Source organism: Moschus berezovskii, chromosome 6 (genome assembly GCF_049115385.1).
Source record: "Moschus berezovskii isolate FMDL1 chromosome 6, NW_MosBer_1.0, whole genome shotgun sequence".
NCBI classification, from domain to species: Eukaryota; Metazoa; Chordata; class Mammalia; order Artiodactyla; family Moschidae; genus Moschus; species Moschus berezovskii.
The window spans coordinates 123,683,147-123,704,038 of NC_142465.1; the positions used below are offsets into that span (position 1 = coordinate 123,683,147).

The window sequence follows — 20,892 nt, forward strand, 5'->3', positions numbered from 1 at the left end:
GGTGGACGGGAGGTTAGAGTCAGGGCAGACGGTGGGGTGTGAGCAGCCAGGATGCAGGGAGGGTGAGGGTAAGCCCAGGAGGTAGAACTCACGTAGTTGGTTGCCCACCAGGACTTGAGTACCAGGTACTTCTGCAGCCTGGGGGCAGTCTTCTCCTCGAATTCCTTGGCCAGCGTCTCCATTCGATAATATTGGTCATCATCCAACAAGTGTTCCACGGATTCCAGGTACTGTCCAGGCAAGTCAGCATCAGTGTGAGGGCCAGGCAGCAGGAGCCACCTGTGTCCTGACCTTCCTCCAAGCCCAGCCTCACAGCTCCCTCTCAGGCTGACTCTTTGTAGGCGGCAGTCTCACGTTTGAGTGAGTTCTTTGAGTCCAGCCTGCCCTGCACACTGGGATGCCTGACGCAGGCCCTCACCCGATGCACTGTGGCTGGCACGCTGGGCACCGGCAGCTTGGGCAGCGACGTCTGGAAGCTGTAGAGCATGGGCCGTCGGCTGGACAGAAGGCGGACGCAGACCTGAGGACGCAGAGTGGAGAGCGCTGGGGGGGCTGGAGGGAGGAGCGGAAGCTAGCAAACACTGGAGGATGCAGAGTGGAGAGGGCTGGGGGGGCTGGAGGGAGGAGCGGAAGCTAGCAAACACCGGAGGATGCAGAGTGGAGAGGGCTGGGGGGGCTGGAGGGAGGAGCGGAAGCTAGCAAACACCGGAGGATGCAGAGTGGAGAGCGCTGGGGGGGCTGGAGGGAGGAGCGGAAGCTAGCAAACACCGGAGGATGCAGAGTGGAGAGGGCTGGGGGGGCTGGAGGGAGGAGCGGAAGCTAGCAAACACCGGAGGATGCAGAGTGGAGAGGGCTGGGGGGGCTGGAGGGAGGAGCGGAAGCTAGCAAACACTGGAGGGGCTGCCCCAGACCCTCGGAACGGGACACACCCCGCCAGGAACCAGCTCAGAACCCAAAGTGAGGCCCCACGGTCTCAAACCAGATGCCTGGATCCTTCCACCAGCTTCCACTCACAGCCCAGACTCTGGTCAAGTGGCTGGTCTGGCCGTGCATCTCAAACATCCAACCGTGGTAGGAAAGAAGCAGTTTCAGGGTTTGGCGGAAGAAGAAGATGCCCGTCATCCAGACCCCCGTGGAGAAGATGGCCATGCTGAAAAGTGTCCGGGTGTGTGGGGTCCGGTAGGGACGTCTGTCAGAGAAGGGAAGAGGCCTGCAGGGGGTCCACTTGAGGCCAGTCTCAGGGAAATTCTGATTCTGCAGACCTGATGTATATAAAGCCATCTGGGGTAGGCACCAGAGGAGGAAAAATTCTCTGGATACACTCACATCTGAGCACCTAAGAGCATCACACACGAACTCACAGAAGCAGGGACTGAGCCGGCGGCCACCCCAGGGAGGGCTGCCCTGTGACCTCCAGTGGCTAGTGTCCTGTGCCTGCCAGGAGTTTTGGCCTCAGAACCCACCCAGCCCTGTCTCGCGGCCTTGCTGCTTACCCCTCAGGAAGCCATCTCTGGATATAATAGACCAGCCCCATGGAGATGTCCACGTTGCAGTAGGAGGAGCCTGCTGTTGCCAGAACCACAACCAGCCAGCTGGTGGGGCTGCCAGGGTACACGCCCCTGAGGATGCCATTCTGTGGGCAGAGACGGGCATGCTCACAGAGCAGGAAGGACTGGGATGCGCGGAGGCCTGTGAAGTCTTTGCCCTCTTTTACTCCTCCTCCAAATCCCCACACCTGCAGCACCCGCTTACTGTGTCCCACAACCACCTCCTGCTCCCGTCTCCCCTCCCCGCCGTGAGCACCCCCCTGGGTCCTGCGGGGCTAGGGCCCGCCACTCAGCAGAGCTGCCAGCCCGGGGGGGGGGGAGGGGGGGGTGGGACCTTGACAACGGGCAGCAGCGGACACCTGGCCTCTGCCTCCCTGGAAGGCTGGACTCTGCACCTGCTGGGAGACAGACCAGGACCGCCTGCGCCCACCTTGACGCGAATCAGGCGTTTCCTCCAGGACCTGACCCCGGACAGGTAGATATGTTTCAGCACCTCCCGACTGAGCTGGAAGTCCACCCCCTCTGGGGTCACAGTGAACTGGAAGGCCACAGCCTGGTGCGCTTCCGCCATCCTGGGGGTTGCTTGGCACCTGGGAGGCGGCAGGAGGGGGCGTGGGCAGGCTCAGCCGCGGAGCCCAGGCTCCGCCCCCGCTACTGTCCGCGCTTCTGGCCCGCCCCCACCCCCCTCCCTGGGCCAGCCCCGCGTAGTGTCATGGTTTCCCCCAACCCCTGGCCCCAGGTCGGGCCCTTCAGCCTCGCCAACCGCCTCAGAACTTTCGCACAATGCTGCGGTGGTCGGCAAGGGGGTCAGTGCCTTGAAAAGTTCAGAAACCCCGAGGACAGCAAAGGGCGGCCTCGGGGTTGGGGGTGAGTGGCCTCGGAAGCGGAGTAGGTCTGGTTTGGAGTGAAGCGGGGTGTGCGTACCCCTAGCCGTGCCACGTGGGACCTTGGCACCAGCCTCCACCCAACCTTCCCCCCCCCACCCCCACGCCAGCTCAAAGCCCTGGGCCCCGGCCCGAGCTAGCCCCCAACTCCACTCACAGCTGGGGGTTGCTCCTGTTCGATTATGGGGCCAGTCGCTCTAGCCAGTGTCCGCACGTCCTTCAGGGCAGGCCACCTAAGTCCCGCCCTTGCCGGGAACCTGACACCCACTCCCAAATTTGGGTTGAGAACAGATGTGGGACGGCAAGGAAAATCTACCCCCGCTTCACTACGAGAATCAGGAGAATCAGGAGTGGGGTCGGGGAGCGAGTTTCTGCAAGCTGAAGATCTGGGAGCCTGCGGGTGCCCAACGGGGCTCACGTGAGGAGGGTGGCATTTGAACTAAAAATAGCTGCATGTAGGGAAAAGGTCACCCAGGCGTCAGCTGTGCCTCCTGTTCCCTGAAGGCCAGTGCTGCGGGTTGGGCAGCCCCGCCCCAGGGCCCTCTGTGCACCCATTACTCCCCAGGACTCGACCCAAGTGCCCCAGGCATTTATCACTTCTAAGCTGCAGCCAGGGATGGGGGGCACAGAGGGCCCCCACTGGCAGAACGGCCCCTGACCAGCGTTAAGCCCAGATCACCCAACAGCTGTACTTCTCAGGAGGGGAAAGCGAGGCTCCTTGCAGTGGCCCTTTGTCAATCTGCATGCAATTCTTGGTGGGGACTTTCCGCAGCACCCAAGTACGACTAGGCCAGGGCATGAAGGATGCAGCCAGTTTATTGTTTTATGGTACATATGCCAGGGCTTCTGCCCACTTGCCTGCCGTGGGAACCTGCTTGAACCTAGGGTCTGGGGGAGGTCAGCCTCCTGAACCCCAGTCTCAGTGGGGTTCAGCCCAAACCCCAGGGTCTCCTCTGTGTCCCTCCCCCCAAGGTCCTGCCCTGGAGGCTCCAGGAGAAATGCAAGGAGTTGGAGATGGAGTCAGGATGAGGGGTGGAAGTTGGTCAGCTGGCCCTTCTGCTGGAAGTAGAACTGGAACCGAGACTGCGCATACTCCTAGGGAAAGAACCCCCAGATGGTGGTAACGCTTTGGCCCAGCACCCCCCAGCCCCTCAGTCTGCCTGTGGCCACCTGACTACGCACAGATTTCCGAGAGGGCCCGAGGACCCCAATGCGCTCCCTCCCCACATCTATCACACGTACCTGAGTTACTTACCAAGTAACCAAATTCTATAGTGGACATGGATGCCTGAAGAATGGACCAGAGACCCCAAAAGAAATGAGATGCCAGGGCATACCTAAGGGGCAGGAGAAGCGTTCAGAGCACACCCAGCACCGCCTGAACCCCGCCACCAGGACGGCTGAGCCCCAAGGCTCTGACTTCTCCCCGTCACCGTAGCCCACCCTGTCCTGACTCTCAAACTGTTCTCCATCAACCTCAGACCCCACCCTCACCTCCCGCCCCCACTCTACACTGACACCTCACCCACAGCCCGCTGTCTACCCGCCACCGTCTCCCTTTCCTCTGCATCCTGTTCCACCCTGCCACCTGCCTCCCCTCACCGATTAGCTTCCACCAGCAAATCTGCTTCCAGTTTTCTCTGCTCCTCTTGGGAGTTGGTCTCACCTTTCTTTACCTCTGCCAAGTAGTGGCGAATAAAATGGAGCTGCGATCAAAAGACAAGAGTCAGGAAATGGGGAGCCTGGTGAGAATTTCCCAGTTAACACCCTTTCCTCGCCATTCCTTCCAGACTTTACCCTCCTTCTCCTGTACAGGCCAGGTCCTGCTCCCCCAGCTTCTAGACCACATACCTGCTGTCCCTGATTGGGGTAGTTTGCAGGCTGCGCTTTGTAGAAAGGCCACTCCTCGTGAGTATAATCGTAAACCCACTCACAAAAATGGTTCCCAATGTCAAAGCCCCTGAGGGAATAAGGTGGACACTCAGCCCCAAATACCCAGGCAGCTAGGATGCAGAGATGAAGGCCTGGTCAGCCTTTCTAGGGTGCCGTGGGGACAGGCCCACGGGAGGCCATCTGCTCATCTCACCTGTAGTTGTAACTGCTATACTCGAAGTCCACCAGCATGAGGCTGTCGGTGTGTTTAGGCTCTGAGAGCAGTAAGATGTTCCCTGGAGGAAAGTGGTGAGCGGCTGGTCACTCCAGGGCCCTCTGGCCCCCCTCACCTGAGGCTGGGAGACTCAGATGCCTTCTCTTACCTTCTTGGATATCATTGTGGCAAAAGACCACTGGTGATGGGGTAGTGTCTAGCAGCTTCCTGTAGGTGAACAGGGGCATGGGTCCTAAGCCAGAGTGACAAAGGAGGGTCAAAAGCACCCTCATGGGCTAGGCCTTGACTCTAGCCTGCAGCAAATCCTGGGGAGGACCCCACTAGGTGCCCACACCCAACATCTCCTGTGCTCTTCTGTCTGATCCCCTCCCGGCCCCCTGCCCCTACCCTGTCCTGTCTGCCCCCACCTGAGGTTGCCCATCTCATCCTTCAAGCTGTACATCTCCAGCAGGTTCATCTGGGGAAGGTCGGTGGGGGGCAGGTCCTGGATCTGTTTTAAGTATCTGAAGCCCAAATAACAGGATACATTCAGTGTGCTATCCTTCCCCTCTCCCCTTGACCACACTGTCCTGCCCGTTCTGTCACTGAATGGCCTGTCTGGCAACCTTTGGAAGCCTGTTCTGTAAAAGATCATGTTAGACACTGGGACGCTGGCTTCACTCTACTGGAGGGGAGGACAGAACATCAGATACGTTCAGTTGCAGCCCAGAGGAGTAACTGGCAGCTTGGGGGTTCAGTCATGTGCAGGAGCCCTGAGGAGGCTCCTGACTCACCGCTCCATGGTCCCGAATAGCCAGTGGGGCTCCTTAGTGAAAGGCATTTCCATGCCGTGGAACTTGGCCATCTTCGTGGCAATGGCTGCAGACAACACTGGATCTCGAAGCTCGTGTGTCTTCAGTGGCCGGCTCTGCACCCAGGAACCTATCAGGGCGGTGAAGGGGCTGGGGCAGGTGGGGGAGGGGTCGGGGAACGGAGGTGGGGGAGTGTCAGGGCTTGGGGAAAATTCCCTACCTGGGGTGAGGGATGTGAAGGCAGACACTGGGAAGGGGGTGGGGGGGGAAGGAGGTGCTTCGGGTAGGTCAGGGCCGGGCTCGTACTGGGATGTACTGTTCCAGCCGGCCCTCTGGAAAGACTCCGTAGAGCTGGGGCCCCAGCGACCGCTCTGCAAGTATGGCGAACATCACACTTTCAAGGACCAAGGAGTCCACGCCCTGAAGGAAGATGGACAGTGAAGGGACCACAGTCACAAGGGGCCAAAGGCAAAGGGGCGCTAACACACACCAGGGTCGACTTGCTCCTCCCACCACAGCTGGGACTCACCGCCCGGGGGAGCTCCAGAGCGCAGGCATTGGTATGGTAATAAACAAAATACTTAACCCCTGAACTTTAGTGTCCTCCACTACGCAGTGGGGACCACACCACCTGCCAGACTTAGGCGAGGAGTCCCAAGGCCACGGCGGCCCTCACTCGCCCCTCACCTGCAGGATGGCCCCGTACAGCCGCAGCAGCACCTCCCGGGGCTCCTCGCCAACGCTGGGCAGGTGGTCGGGCAGCGAGCAGCGGAAGAGCAGGTTGCTGAGGCCTCCGCTGCAGACCCACAGCAGGGCGCGCTCAGCCCGCCGTCCGCTCCACCGGCCCGGCGTCCAGCCCCCGCGCCCCGCGTCCCGCGCCCCCGGCTCCCCCCGGCCCAGGACCGCCGAGGCTCCCCAGGGCCCGAGCCCGACCCGGCGCGCGCACAGGAGGCGCTGACCCCTGACCTCCCACCTCACTGGGTCAACCCTCAGCTCCTCCGGCCGCGCCTGGCGCCAGGCCCCGCCCAAGTACTCTCGGCACCACTGGTAGGCGCGGCGCTCGGCGTCTCGTGAGCGCGCCGAGCAACGCCGCCGGCTCGGGGCCGCGTCGGGGCACTTAGCCTGCAGCAAGCTGTCCTTGGTCAGGCAGCCTCCGAGAGGCCCGCCTCCGACCACATCGGTCCCCTCCGCCGCCATGGCTCCGGCGCGGCCGGGCCAACGCCCCGTCGCCGCTCAGGCCCTCCGGGCGCGCTCGGCTCCTTCCGGCCGCGCTCGGCTCCGCTTCCGGCCAGCCTGCGCGGCTCGGGTCGCACTCGGGTTCCCCGGGTTGAACTCGGCTCTCGGCGGCGCGGCTCGGAGACCTTGATCCGGGCGCGCGTTCCGACGGCTATGCCCCGCCCCTGTTTAGGGCAACGGCCAATGGCCTCTCTCTTCTGGCCCGGCCGCCGAGACATAGGCCGTTGTTTGGACCGCAACCCGGAAGCAGGAAATGGCGCGGGCCAATCAGAAGCGTCATGAGCGGTCGGGCCCTCGGCGCCCGGCCTGTCACGTGGGCGAATCACGTGGGCCGGTGGCTCGTCCCAGAGCCGGTCGGACTCTTCAGGCGGCTACCCGGGAACGCTCCCGTGAGGCACGGTGGGCCTTCGCCAGGGTCTGGGAGCGCACAGGGCAGCGTGGGCGGCGGCGGCCCCTCGGTGGACACATTTGGCACCCGGGGCAGTCGGGCAAGGAAGTTCAGTCAGCCGCTCTGTAGTGTCCGACTCTTTGCGACCCAATGAACTGTAGCAATCTATATGATTGCTGATATATATATATATGATTGATATATATACGTATCTTATATATATGATTGAATCTGATACAGCGGCCTATACAGGATGGGTACAGCCCTGCCTCCGGAGCATCTATACCAGTTGCAGTGGGAGGAGACGGATAATAAACATACAAGACAGTTCAGTTCAGTTCAGTCGCTCAGTCGTGTCCGACTCTCCGCGACCCCATGAATCACAGCACGCCAGGCCTCCCTGTCCATCACCAACTCCCGGAGTACACTCAAACTCATGTCCACAGAGTCGGTGATGCCATCCAGCCATCTCATTCTTGGTCGTCCCCTTCTCCTCCCGCCCCCAATCTTTCCCAGCATCAGAGTCTTTTCCAGTGAGTCAACTCGTCGCATGAGGTGGCCAAAGTATTGCAGTTTCAGCTTTAGCATCAGTCCTTCCAATGAACACCCAGGATTGATCTCCTTTAGAATGGACTGGTTGGATCTCCTTGCGGTACAAGGGACTCTCAAGAGTCTTCTCCAACACCACAGTTCAAAAGCATCAATTCTTCAGCGATCAGCTTTCTTCACAGTCCAACTCTCATATCCATACATGACCACTGGAAAAACTATAGCCTTGACTAGACGGACCTTTGTTGGCAAAGTAATGTCTCTGCTTTTTAATATACTATCAAGGTTGGTCATAACTTTCCTTCCAAGGAGTAAGCGTCTTTTAATTTCATGGCTGCAGTCAGCATCTGCAGTGATTTTGGAGCCCAAAAAAAATAAAGTCTGACACTGTTTCCACTGTTTTTCCATCTATTTCCATGAAGTGATGGGACCAGATGCCATGATCTTTGTTTTCTGAATGTTGAGCTTCAAGCCAACCTTTTCACTCTCCTCTTTCACTTTCATCAGGAGGCTTTTTAGTTCCTCTTCACTTTCTGCCATAAGGGTAGTGTCATCTGCATATCTGAGGTTATTGATATTTCTCCTGGCAATCTTGATTCCAGCTTGTGCTTCTTGTGAAAGGATATGAAGGAAACAAACATCATGTATTGTGACAGAGAAATGAGGTCAGAAAAGCCTATTTTAGACCAGGGAGTGAGGGCTTTTGGTAAGACCACCGCAGTAGCAAAGCCAAAGTCCTATCTCTGGTTCAGTACAGTCGCTCAGTTGTGTCCGGTTCTTTGCAGCCCCATGCACTGCAGCACACCAGGCTTCCCTGTCCACCACCAACCCCCGGAGCTTGCTCAAACTCATGTCCATCGAGTCTGTGATGCCATCCAACCATCTCATCCTCTGTGGTCCCCTTCATGAGTCTGAGCAAGCTCCAGGAGATGGTGAAGGACAGAGAAGCCTGGCGAGCAGCAGTCTGTGGGATCACAAAGAGTTGGCCAGGATTAAGTGACCAAACAACAAGAACAACATGTATGGATGTGAGAGTTGGACTGTGAAGAAAGCTGAGCGCCGAAGAATTGATTCTTTTGAACTGTGGTGTTGGAGAAGACTTTTGAGAGTCCCTTGGACTGCAAGGAGATCCAACCAGTCCATTCTAAAGGAGATCAGTCCTGGGTGTTCATTGGAAGGACTGATGCTAAAGCTGAAACTCCAATACTTTGGCCACCTCATGCGACGAGTTGACTCACTGGAAAAGACTCTGATGCTGGGAGGGATTGGGGGCGGGAGGAGAAGGGGATGACAGAGAATGAGATGGCTGGATGGCAACACCGACTTGATGGACATGAGTTTGAGTGAACTCCGGGAGTTGGTGATGGACAGGGAGGCCTGGCGTGCTGTGATTTATGGGGTCGCAAAGAGTCGGACACGACTGAGTGACTGAACTGAACTGAAGAAGTGAATCCCAGGCTCCTCAGTCCATGGGATTTTCCAGGCAAGAGTACTGGAGTGGGTTGCCATTTCCTTCTCCAGGGGATCTTCCCGACCCAGGGATTGAACCCAGGTCTTCCGCATTGTAGGCAGGCGCTTTACCGTCTGAGCTATTAAACAACAACAAAAGTTCCATTTGAAAAAAGTTTTCCCTTAAAAAGAAAAAGAAGCTCATTTTACAGTGAAAAATGTACAACATTGTGTGAGTTGCCATTTACTGTTTAGTCACTCAGTGGTGTCTGACTCTTGACAACCCATGGATTGCAGCACCACAGTTCAAAAGCATGAACTGCCCTGGGGTCCACCACTTCTGTAACATTCTGTATTACCTGTAAGTAGCCAGTCTAATGGAAAGAAGGAATGACTTCTTAAAGACTTAGGTAAATCCCAGCTCTAGGGCAGTATCTTGAGGATTTGGGGTACATACACTGAGTGCCCCAGTAGATACACTGTGTGCATCCAGGAGCAGCAACACAGGCCCAGGAGCCCTGGGGTTTGAGCTACCCATCTCTCACCGTTATTCTCAGTGACCCACGTGCAGAGTTAGCGACTTCTGTCTCTGTAACATTAAGCTCTGCTGGGTTAGACCCCTTGGTTCCCAGGGAGGGAACACTTCCAAAGGGAACTTCCTCTGCTTCCAGGGAAGGACGCCTCCACTGAACCAGGATCTGCAAATTCCACCAGGTCACTTTGATCTTCTCATGCTGGCGAACCAGCAGGCAAAGAAGGAGGGGATAATAGATCCCAATCATTAAGAGTAGATAGGGTTGCTGCTACTTATTGGGGCAATCAGAAGTTGGTCTGCATGGAGACCAAAGCATATTTAATACCTATTCATCTCAAACTATTCTAGAAAACTGCAGAGGTGGGAATGCTTCATAACTCATTTTTAAGGCCAGCATCACCCAGATTACAAGACCAGATAACAGCACACACACATGGCACCATGTCTGATGAACACAGATTGAAAAATCCTCAACAAAACACTAGCAAACCAAATACGATACATTAGAAGGACTAGACACCGTGATCAAGTGGGACTCATCCCAGGGATTCAAAGACGGTTCAGCATCCCCAGATCAATATGATACACCACAGTAACAAAACAAAGGATGGAAACCTTATGATTTTCTCAATAGACGAAAAAAAGGATTTGATTCAGCAGCCATTTATGATTTAAAAAAGATAAAGTGAGCATAGAAGGAATGTACCTCAACATAATAAGGGCCATACATGGTGATGGGTTTGATCCCTGGGTTGGGAAGATCCTGGACAAGAAAATGATAACCCACTCCAGTTTTCTTCCCTGAAAAATGCCATGGACAGAGGAACCCGGAGGGCTTACAGTTCATGGGGTCATGGAAGAGTCGGATACGACTTAGCAACTGAACAGCAACAGGATGAGCCCATAGCTAAGATCATAGTCAGTGGAGAAAAATTGAAAGTTACCTCTAAAATCAGAAGCAAGACAAAAATGCACACTCTCACCACTCTTACTCAATGCAGTGTTGGAAAACCTAGCAAGAGCAGTTAGGCAAGATAAGTAAAAGACACCCACATTGGAAAGGAAGGGGCACAACTGCCACTATTTGCAGAGGACATGATTTTGCATAAAGAAAACCCTAAAGACCCCACCAGAATATTAGAAATCATAGATACGAAGGGACAAGATGCAGGCAGGGGATTAAGCAGTACAGTCTACCTCTTTATGGATAAAGTAAATAATCTACAAGGAGGTATTGTACAGCACAGGGAATAGAGCCAATATTTTATAATAACTATAAATGGAGTATAAACTTCAAAATGATGAATCACTATGTTGTACACCTGGGATTTATATATATAAATGAATGTACCTCAATAAAAAAGAAAATGGGGAAATTTATATTTCAGTGAAAACATTTCTGTGAAGCTATAAGGAGTTTCAACTTTAGCTTCCTGATTTAATAAATGGGATATTTTAAAATTTTCTGGGAAAAACATAATCAATATGGTAAAATTGTGGGGCACAAAATCAACATATGAAAGTCTGTTGCATTTAGGGAATTCCTTGGTTGATCAGTGATTAGGACTCCATGCTTTCACTGCCAAGGGCCCAGGTTTGATCCCTGGTCTGGGAACTAAGATTCCATGCCATGTGGCATGACCAAAAAGAAATACTATTACATTTCTATTTGCTAACAGTGAGCTAACATAAAGAGAAGTTAAGCAAAAAAAAAAAAATTCCAAAAAGATTTCTGTTCTTTCTGACTTGTTTCTTCTCCTCTGTTCCAGCCTTTTACATTTAGCTTATTTTTGTTTTTATCTTAGAGTTCGGGCTTCCCTGGTGGCTCAGAGGTTAAAGCATCTGCCTCCAATGCGGGAGACCCGGGTTTGATCCCTGGGTCGGGAAGATCCCCGACCCTTGGAGAAGGAAACGGTAACCCACTCCAGTATTCTTGCCTGGAGAATCCCATGGACGGAGAAGCCTGGTAGGCTACAGTCCACGGGGTCGCAAAGAGTCGGACGACTGAGCGACGGAACGGAAACGGATCTTAGAGTTTGTCTCTTGAGACGGCCAGTAGTTGGGTCTCATTTTTTATACAGTCTGTCTCTGCATTGTAACTTAAGAGTTTAGAAGAGTCCTATTTAATGAAATTGACATCTTGGTCTTAAAATTACTATCTTGCTATTTGTTTTATATTTGTCCCATCTTTGTTTTATTTATCTTTTCTTTAAACCTTTGCTTTATTTATCATCTTTTTTTTAAAAAAAAAGGCTCTTTAATCTTTTTTAAAAACATTATTTTATTTATTTTTGAATGTTCACTAAGGAAACCCTGTTTATCTTAGTTTTGCTTTCTTATTAAACAAGTCTGTTTCAAAATTCCATTTTGTCTTCATTCAGCTAACTGGCTATATCTCTGTTAATTATTATTATTATTTTTTGCCATGCCTCACAGCAAGCAGGATCTTAGTTTCCTGACTAAGGACTGAACCCATGCCCCCTGCATTGGAAGCGTGGAGACTTAATCACTGGACCACCAGGCAAGTCCCTCTGGGATTTTTAATGTGTATTCTCTAGATTTTATAGTATGCAATTTTAGATTATCATTGTCTACTCTCAAGTAATAATAATCTCACATATAAGAACCTCAGTCACTAAGTCATGTCCAACTCTTTGCAACCCCATGAACTATAAAGCACGTTTGCTGCTGCTGCTGCTGCTGAGTCACTTCAGTCGTGTCCGTCTCTGTGTGACCCCTTAGATGGAAGCCCACCAGGCTCCCCCGTCCCTGGGATTCTCCAGGCAAGAACACTGGAGTGGGTTGCCATTTCCTTCTCCAGTGTGTGAAAGTGAAAAGTGAAAGTGAAGTCGCTCAGTCGTGTCCGACCCTTAGCGATCCCACGGACTGCAGTCTATCAGGCTCCTCCATCCATGGGATTTTCTAGGCAAGAGTACTGGAGTGGCTTGCCATTGCCTTCTCCGATATAGCACGTCAGACTTCCTTTTTTCTTCACTGTCTCCCAGAGTTTGCTCAGACTCATGTCCATGGAGTCAGTGGTGCCATCCAACTATTTCATCCTTGCTTCCCCCATCTCCTCCTGCCCTCGATCTTTCCTAGCATCAGGATCTTTTGCAGTGAGTCGACTCTTCCCATCAGGTGGCCAAAGTATTGGAGCTTCAGTTTCAGCACCAGTCCTTCCAATGAATATTCAGGATTGATTTCCTTTAGGATAGACCGGTTTGTTCTCCTTGCAGTCCAAGGGACTCTCAAGACTCTTCTCTAGCACCACAGTTTGAAAGCATCAATTCTTCGGCACTCAGCCTTTTTTATGGTCCAACTCTTACATCCATGCATGACTCCTGAAAAAACCATAGCTTTGGCTATACAGACCTTTGTTGGTAAAGTGATGTCTCTGCTTTGTTAATACGCTGTCTAGGTTTGTCATAGCTTTTCTTCCAAGGAACAAACATCTTTTAATTTCATGGCTGCAGTCACCATCTGAAGTAATTTTGGAGCCCGAGAAAATAAAGTCTGTCACTGTTTCCATTGTTTCCCCATCTATTTGCCATGAAGTGATGGGACCGGATGACATGATCTTAGTTTCTTGAATGTTGAGCTTTAAGCCAGCTTTTTCACTCTGCTCTTTCACCCTCATCAAGAGGCTCTTTAGTTCCTCTTTGCTTTCTGCCGTTAGAGTGGTGTCCTCTGCATGTAGGTACTCAGTCACTTCAGTTGTGTCCAACTCTTTGCGACCCGGTGGCCCCCCAGGCTCCTCTGTCCATGGGATTCTCCAGGCATGAATACTGGAGTGGATTGCTGTGCCCTCCTCCAGGGATCATTTGCATATCTGACATTATTGATATTTCTCCTGGCAATCTTGATTCTGACTTGTGATTCATCCAGCCTGGCATTTCGCGTGATGTACTCTGCATAAAAGTTGAATAAGCAGGTTGAAACATACAGCCTTGATATATTCCTTTCCCAATTTTGAACCAAGGAGTTGTTCCATGTAAGGTTATAACTGTTCTCTCTTGTCCTGAATACAGGTTTCTCAGGAGACAGGTAAGGATGTCCAGTGTTCCTGTCTATAACAATTTTCCAGTTTGTTGTAATCCACACAATCAAAGGCCTTAGCATAGTTAATGAAGCGGAAGTAGATTTTTTTTTGGAATTCCTTTGCTTTCTCTATGATCCAGTGGATGCTGGCAATTTGATCTCTGGTTCCTGTGCCTTTTCTTTTTAAAAATTTTGTTTATTTATATATTTTTGTCTGTGCTGGGTCTTTGTCGCTGTGTGCACACTGGCTTTCTCTAGTTGGGATGAGCGGGGCTACTCTCTGGTTGCGGTGTTTGTTCAGGCTTCTCATTGTGGTGGCTTCTCTTGTTGCAAAGCAACAAGATCTGAAATAGCTCAGCTGGAATTCAGTCACCTCCAGTAACTTTGTTTCTAGTAATGCTTCCTAAGGCCCATTTGACTTCACATTCCAGGCTGTAGGTGAATGACTATACCATCATGGTTGTTCGGGTAATTAAGACCTTTTTGTACAGTTCTTCTGTGTATTCCAGCCACCTCTTCTTAATCTCTTCTGCTTCTGTTAGGTTCTTGCCATTCCTCTCCTTTATTGTGCCTATCTTTGCATCAAATGTTCCCTTGGTAACTCCAATTTTCTTTTTGTTTCTTTTTAAACAATTTCATTTATTTAATTTTGGCCATACTGTTTGTTGCTGCACAGCCGTTTCTCTGGTTGTGGCAAGCAGGGGCTACTCTCTAGCTGCAGTGTGCGGGATTCTCGTTGGTGTGACTTCTCTTGTGGAGCTCCAACTTTAGGGTGCGTGGTCTTCAGCAGTTCAGTTTCATCGCTGCAGCAGCTCCCAGGCTCTAGGGCACAGGCTCAATAGTTGTGGTACACAGGGTTAGTTGCTCCGCAGCATGTGGGATCTGCCCAGATCAGGGATCGAACCCATGTCTCCTGCATTGGTGAAAGTGAAAGTGAAGTTGCTGTGTCTGATTCTTTGCTACCCTATGGTTTGTTGCCTGCCAGTCTCCTCCGTCCATGGGATTTTCCAGGCAAGAATCTGGAGTGGGTTGCCATTTCCTTCTCCAGGGGATCTTCCTGACCCAGGGATTGGACTCGGGTCTCCCGCATTGCAGACAGACTCGACCGTCTGAACCACCAGGAAATTCCTGCATTGGTAGGTGGATTCTTTACCACTGAGCTCCCAGGGAAGCCTTCTCCAATTTTCTCAAAGAGATCTATAGTCTTTCCCGTTCTATTGTTTTCCTCTATGTCTTTTCATTGTTCACTTGCAAAGGCTTTCTTCTGTCTACTTGCTATTCTTTGGAACTCTGCGTTCAGTTGGGTATATCTTTCCCTTTCTCCTTTGCCTTTGGGGCATAGACTTGGATTACTCTGTTGTTGAATGGTTTGCTTGGAAACAGAGATCATTTTGTCAGTTTTGAGACTGCACCCAAGTACTGTGTCTCAGACTCTGGTTGACTGCTGGGGCTACTCCACGTCTTCTCAGCTTAGAATCTTACAGCAGTGTATTCCGATTCTCCCTCCCTTCCCTTGTGCTGTTGTTGTATGTTTTACTTACACACGTGTTTTAAGCTCTGCATTGCCAGTTTAAAAACTGTGTGCAGTCAATTGTGCTGTAAGGAGATCCAGGCACGAGGAGAGGATCCCCTCGGTCCTCTGCACTCCTTTGTGTAGAGCTCGGTTCTCCTCTGCTATGCTTCATTCATTCTGCAGGACTGATTTTAATATTCTTTGTATTGTGGATATGCTGGTGAAAAGCTATCTCAGATTTTGCTTGTCTGTAGTTGTTTTTAATTTCACTGTTACTTTTTGGAGGATATTTTCACTGCATGTAGAATACTAAGTTGACAAGTGTTTTCCTTTTAGCAATTTAAGGATGCCATTCCATTTATTATGGTTTACATTATTTCTTATGAGGAACCAGCAAAAAATCTCACCTTTATCTCCTGATATGCATGCATCTTTTTTTTTGTGGCTGTTTTTTTAATACTTTCTTGATATTAGGAATTTTTAGCAATTAGATTATGATGTTTTCAAGTAGTTTATTTTGTGTTGATCCTACTTGAGATTTGTTGAGTCTTTTGGACCTATGGGTTTAGAGTTTGCAAAACCTTTGGAAAAATTTCAGCCATTATTTCTTTGAATACGTTTGTGTGTGTACCTACTTTGTGTGTCTAATTACACTGTTCTTAGGCTGCCTGATATTTTCCCAGAGGTCAGTGAGGCTTGGTTAATTTAAAAATTTTTTCCTTTCTGCTTCAATTTAGATGGTTTCATTTTATATACTGAATTTTCATTTCCCAAAGTTCCATTTGATTCTTTTTTATGTCTTCCCTTTATTTGCTTACCGTGTTTATGTTTCCTATAAATTATTGAGCATATTCATAATGGTTGTTCTAAAGTCCGTGGCTGTTAATTCCATCATTTCTGTCCTTCCCAAGTCTGTTTTGACTGATATTTTTCTCTCCAGATTTTTCCTGCGGCATTGTAGGTCTGGGAATTTTTTGTTTTAATTGGATGCAGGACAAAAGTGCTTGGATTTCATTATCTTCCTCTAAACAGTATTGAAGTTGGTTTTGCAAGTCAGCTTGATTCTTCTTAGGTTTGTTTTAAAACTGTTAGCATCAGTCTACAGTGGGCTCTGCTCAGGGGCTAGTGTCACATGAGCTTCTGGAATTTCTGCCTTATAGTTTCCCAGTAGGTTTTCTTTAAACAGCTTTATAGAATTTTATTCTACATAAGCACGATTGAGCATATACTAAAACTTATGGGAATCCTATTTTAGCTTTCTGGAATTCTTTATCTGAATTGATCCCTTTTCTTTATTATTTGTGTCTGAAAATTCCAAACACCTCAGCCTCCCCACACTCTGACTTCTGTCTCTCAGCTCATCAAGCCCCCCCTGCACTGGGCCTCGCCCCTGCCCTGCGGCCTGTAAACGCCTCCAGAGCAATTGCAGGCTTCGTGCAGTGTGCTTCCTGTGTGTCAGTCACCAGAGTCCTGTACCGGCCTTCATCCAGTATCCGGAAATCGTTGCTTTTCATATTTTGTTCATTTTTCCGGATTTCACCCCTTTGGCAAGTGGGCAAGTCCAATAATGTTATTCTGTAATGACTAGAAGCCATTTAAAAAATCACAGTTAATTGCTGAATGTTATAAAAATCACATCTGTTGACATAATCATGCAATGTTCCTTTTTTTAATCCATGAATGTGTTGGATTACCATTAAAAATGAAAGTAAGATGTTGAGCCATCCTTGAATTTCTGGGTTAAACCCATGTGATCAAAATGCATTTACAAAAATAAACTGTTGCATTTCGCTAGCTGATACTTTGTTGGGACTTTTCCACATGCTTATTAATGAAATAGACATATAATCCATTAATTTTCTTGAGCTATTCTTACCACATTGTAGCTTCATCAAATGAGTGGAGATGTAATGTGGTGAGCTAGGTTCCTAAATGGAACTTTCTGCTGAAAATTGTTAAAAATCCAGCATAAACTGTTTTTCTTAAGAACTGTTTTCTAAGAACACTGATGCAGTAAGAAAACGGTGACTAAATAAGACGAGAAACCCAGAGGGACAGGCGGGTCACTGCACATCAATTTTAATCAGAGGCATTTGGTGAACCAAGAAAATTTGGATTGGCGATTTATAGCCTATGCCTTGTTGAATAGTGTCCATCCCGCCCCCACCCCACAATTCATAACTACTCAGAACCTCAGAATGTGACTTTGTTTAGAAATAGGGTCTTTGCAGATAAAACTAGTTAAGATAGCATCTCGCAAGCTAGAATTAAGATTGCTGGCAGAAATATCAACAACCTCAGATATGTAGATGATAACATTTTAATGGCAGAAAGTGAAGAGGAACTAAAATAAAAAGCCTCTTGAGGAAGGTGAAAGAGGGGAGTGAAAAATCTGGCTTAAAACTCAACATTCAAAAAGTGAATATCATGGCATCTGATCCCATCACTTTATGGCAAATAGATGAGGGAAAAGTGGAAACAGTGTCAGATTTAATTTTCTTGGGCTCCAGAATCACTGCTGACAGTGATTTCAGCCATGAAATTAAAAGACACTTGCTCCTTGGAAGAAAAGCTAAGACAAACCTAAACAGCATATTAAAAAGCAGAGACATCACTTTGCCAACAAAGGTCTGTCTAGTCAAAGCTATGGTTTCTCCAGTAGCCATGTATAGATGTGAGAGTTGGACCATAAAGGAGGCTGAGTGCTGAAGAATTGATGCTTTTGAACTGTGGTGCTGGAGAAGACTCCTGAGTCCCTTGGATTGCAAGGAGAAAAAAACAGTCAATCCTAAAAGAAATCAACCCTGAATATTCATTGGAAGGACTAATGCTGAGGCTGCAGCTCCAGTATTTGGCCACCTGATGTGAAGAGCTGACTCACTGGAAAAGACCCTGATACTGGGAAAGATTGAGGGCAGGAGGAGAAGTGGGCGATGGGGGATGAGGTGGTTGGATGGCATCACCGACTAGATAGTGAAGGATAGGAAAGCCTGGTGTGCTGCAGACTTGACTGAGTGACTCAACAACAAGGTCATACTCAATTGGGCTTCCCAGGTGGCTCAGTGGTAATGAATTTGCCTGACAATGCAGGAGATGCCAGAGACTTGGGTTCCATCCCTGGGTTGGGAAGATCCCTTGGAGGAGGAAATGGCTATCCACTCCAGTATTTCTGCCTAGATAATCCCATGGACAGAGGAGCCTGGTGGGCTACAGCTCTTGGGGTTGCAAAGAGTCAGACACCACTGAGTGACTAACACTTTCACTTCTTAATCCAATGACTGGTGTCCTTAAAAGAAGAGGGAAATTTGGATACAAACACAGAAACATAGGAGAGAAGGTCATGTGACAATGCAAGCAGACACTAAAGTGATGCTTCCACAAGCCAAGGAGTCCCAGCAACCACCAGAAGCCAGGAAGAGGCAAGAAAAAACCCTTTCCTTGCATCTTTTGAAATAGCATGGCTTGCTGTCTGTTAAGGGACCAGTCTGCCTGGTTTTGAGCTTCTAGACCTCCAGAATTGTGAGAGAATAAATTTCTGTTGTTTTAAGCCACCAAGTTGGTGGTGTTTTTTTATGGCAGCCCTGATGGCTCAGCAGTAAAGAATCTGCCTGCCAATACAGATGTGGGTTAGATTCCTGGGTCAGGAATATCCCCTGAAGAAGGAAATGGGAACCCATTCCAGTATTCTTGCCTGGGAAATCCCAGGGATAGAGGGGCCTGGTGAGCTACAGTTCTTGGAGTTGCAAAGAGTCAGACATAACTTAGTGACTAAACAACAACAATAATAGGAAATGAGTATGTAACCTTTGGGATGTAGAGAGCAGAGATAAAGCACAGAGCCTGCTCAAGAGGAGACTCCTGATATAAGGCCAACCCTCTACAGAGCTTAGACATCAAAAGGTTAAACCCCCTGAGTAGGGGTGAATTCTGTCCTTAGAGGATTGAGAAGAAAATGGACAGTTTCAGGGACTTCCCTGGTGGTCCAGTGCCTAAGATTCCGTGCTCTCAATGCAGGGGGCCCTGGTTCGATCCCTGATCAGGGAACTAGGTCCCCACATGGTGCAACTTAGAGTTCACATGCTGCAATGAAGATCAAAAATGCCATGAGCCTCAGCTAATAATATTTGCTGCTGCTGCTAAGTCACTTCAGTCGTGTCCAACTCTGTGTGACCTCATAGATGGTAGCCCACCAGGCTCCCCTGTCCCTGGGATTCTCCAGGCAAGAACACTGGAGTGGGTTGCCATTTCCTTCTCCAATGCATGAAAGTGAAAAGTGAAAGTAAAGTCGCTCAGTCGTGTCCGACTCTTCGAGACCCCATGGACTGTAGCCTACCAGGCTCCTCTGTCCATGGGATTTCCCAGGCAAGAGTACTGGAGTGGGGTGCCATTGCCTTCTCCGAATAATATTTATTAGTATTCAAATAAATATTTTTTAAAATAGATAATTGACAGTTTCAAATTTGGGGGCAAAGTGTGTGTATGTTTGAGAAAGAGAGACAGAGAAAAAAGAGTTGCTGAAAATTTAGAACAAGAAGCTGGCCCTCACATGGGTTGCAGCTCAAATTCTTATGGTCAAGGTAGTCTAAGAAACCTCAGTGGTCATTAAATACCAACCTGAAATCAGGTTGGTAGTTCTATAGGTGCCTAGTAGAAGCAAACACAAGTTCTTTCTGCACATGCTCTCTTTCTAGGCCTCAGAATTTTCCATAAATACAATGCCAAGGCTAGCAAAAACCTCTAAGTTTAAAAAAAGGTAATTAAACAGAAAGATAATGAGAAATCATGGCAGCTAGTCAGCAGTAAGCACAGACAGCATGTTTCAGATAATGAAGTTATCAAATAGATTTATAAAATGCCTGTGTTCAGTATAATTAAAGTAATAAAAGGCAAATTTGGAAATATGTGCAGAAATTAAAAAACTGTAATGATTAATCAAGCAATTTGAAAAGAACTTCCAAATGGAAGTTCTAAAACAAAAGTTTTAATTTAGTAAAAATTTTACTTGAATTTTAATTTTAACTAAATTTAAAATTCAGCATCATTCACATACTAGCAGAAACACTGGCGGTACATCTTGAGGCTGTATTTCTGGATCAGACTGTGCCAGTCTGAGCAGATATGGCAAGAGTGAGAATCCTAGCTGACTTAGATGGCCCCAGTGGAGCTGCAGGTGACCCATCTTGCCTTTTTGGCTGAAACTAGATGTTTAGATTTCAGAGACTTCAGTTCAGTCGCTCAGTCATGTCCCACTCCACTCTGATTCACTGTTGCAATTTCCTCATTGATAGAAATCTGTTTGCTGAAAGGCATAACTATTTGTGACAATGCTCTCTTAAACTAAAAGGACACTTTTACTGCCCTTTTCTTTAAGGCCTAACAGTATTGAAAACCCCATTGTATTGGATCCTTTATATGTACAGAGATGAGAATATATCATTTATTTTTAACACTAGATTATGCTTGTTTGCTGATGGAAATATCCTGAAGAGAAGTTGACAATTCCACGAAGGGGGTTAATTTCAAGCAAGGAACTTGAGTTGGCAGTGAGAAAAGTAAGAGAATCAAGAAACTGGAGATCTGTGATGATTTTATAACAGGCCCCCCCACCACTCCAGTTCTTTGACATTCCTACCATTGAGAAGACAGGTCTATGACTGCTCTCTTGAATTTGCATGGGACTGTGACTGCTTTGACCAATGGGGAGCCATATGATTTCCAAAGCTAAATCAGAAGAGATCATGCAAGCTGTCTCTGGCCCTCCAAGGACAGTCACTCTGGGAGAAGCTCGCCATTATATCAGAAGCCCAACTACCCTATGACTTCCATGCAGAGAGGCCAGGTGTGGGTGCTGGTTG

The 20,892-nt window shown here is 49.2% G+C and overlaps 2 protein-coding genes across 6 annotated transcripts in view; both read right to left on the minus strand.

Moving 5' to 3' along the window:
- Positions 1-3,090, minus strand: part of CPT1B (carnitine palmitoyltransferase 1B) — a 36,425-nt gene extending 33,335 nt beyond the window's left edge. For 2 of the 3 annotated variants that reach the window (XM_088837604.1, XM_055395549.2), the window contains exons 1-6: positions 2,589-3,090; positions 1,978-2,137; positions 1,494-1,633; positions 1,015-1,189; positions 419-520; positions 93-230 (exon numbers count right to left, since the gene is read on the minus strand). In XM_088837604.1, the coding sequence (XP_088693730.1) occupies positions 93-230; positions 419-520; positions 1,015-1,189; positions 1,494-1,633; positions 1,978-2,118 (696 nt within the window). In that variant the 5' untranslated portion in view covers positions 2,119-2,137; positions 2,589-3,090. Of the gene's footprint in view, positions 1-92; positions 231-418; positions 521-1,014; positions 1,190-1,493; positions 1,634-1,881; positions 2,138-2,588 lie in introns of all 3 variants that reach the window. The other variant, XM_055395548.2, reaches the window with a different exon arrangement.
- Positions 3,091-3,229: 139 nt separating this feature from the next.
- On the minus strand, positions 3,230-6,718 carry CHKB (choline kinase beta). 3 transcript variants are annotated; one of them, XM_088837605.1, is made up of 11 exons: positions 6,303-6,718; positions 6,017-6,125; positions 5,636-5,749; positions 5,312-5,445; positions 4,946-5,041; positions 4,687-4,745; positions 4,518-4,599; positions 4,283-4,391; positions 4,034-4,137; positions 3,674-3,768; positions 3,230-3,526 (listed from the first exon to the last, which is right to left on the minus strand). In XM_088837605.1, exons 1-11 carry the CDS (start codon positions 6,524-6,526, stop codon positions 3,351-3,353), a joined length of 1,302 nt encoding a protein of 433 aa, XP_088693731.1. In that variant the 5' UTR covers positions 6,527-6,718; the 3' UTR covers positions 3,230-3,350. The 3 variants fall into 3 exon arrangements, with proteins under 3 accessions (XP_088693731.1, XP_055251525.1, XP_055251526.1); XM_055395550.2 differs by having other exon boundaries at positions 3,687-3,768; positions 6,303-6,712; XM_055395551.2 differs by lacking the exon at positions 4,946-5,041 and having other exon boundaries at positions 3,687-3,768; positions 6,303-6,716.
- Between the last annotated feature and the right edge of the window lie 14,174 nt (positions 6,719-20,892).

Excerpts from the sequence above, each read along its gene's own strand:
- CHKB (XM_088837605.1), bottom strand. The coding sequence starts at position 6,526 with ATGGCGGCGGAGGGGACCGATGTGGTCGGAGGCGGGCCTCTCGGAGGC. Across the intron at positions 4,600-4,686 it reads CCACAATGATATCCAAGAAG|GGAACATCTTACTGCTCTCA; the intron begins GTAAGAGAAGGC and ends ACTTTCCTCCAG. Across the intron at positions 4,392-4,517 it reads TATAGCAGTTACAACTACAG|GGGCTTTGACATTGGGAACC; the intron begins GTGAGATGAGCA and ends TTATTCCCTCAG.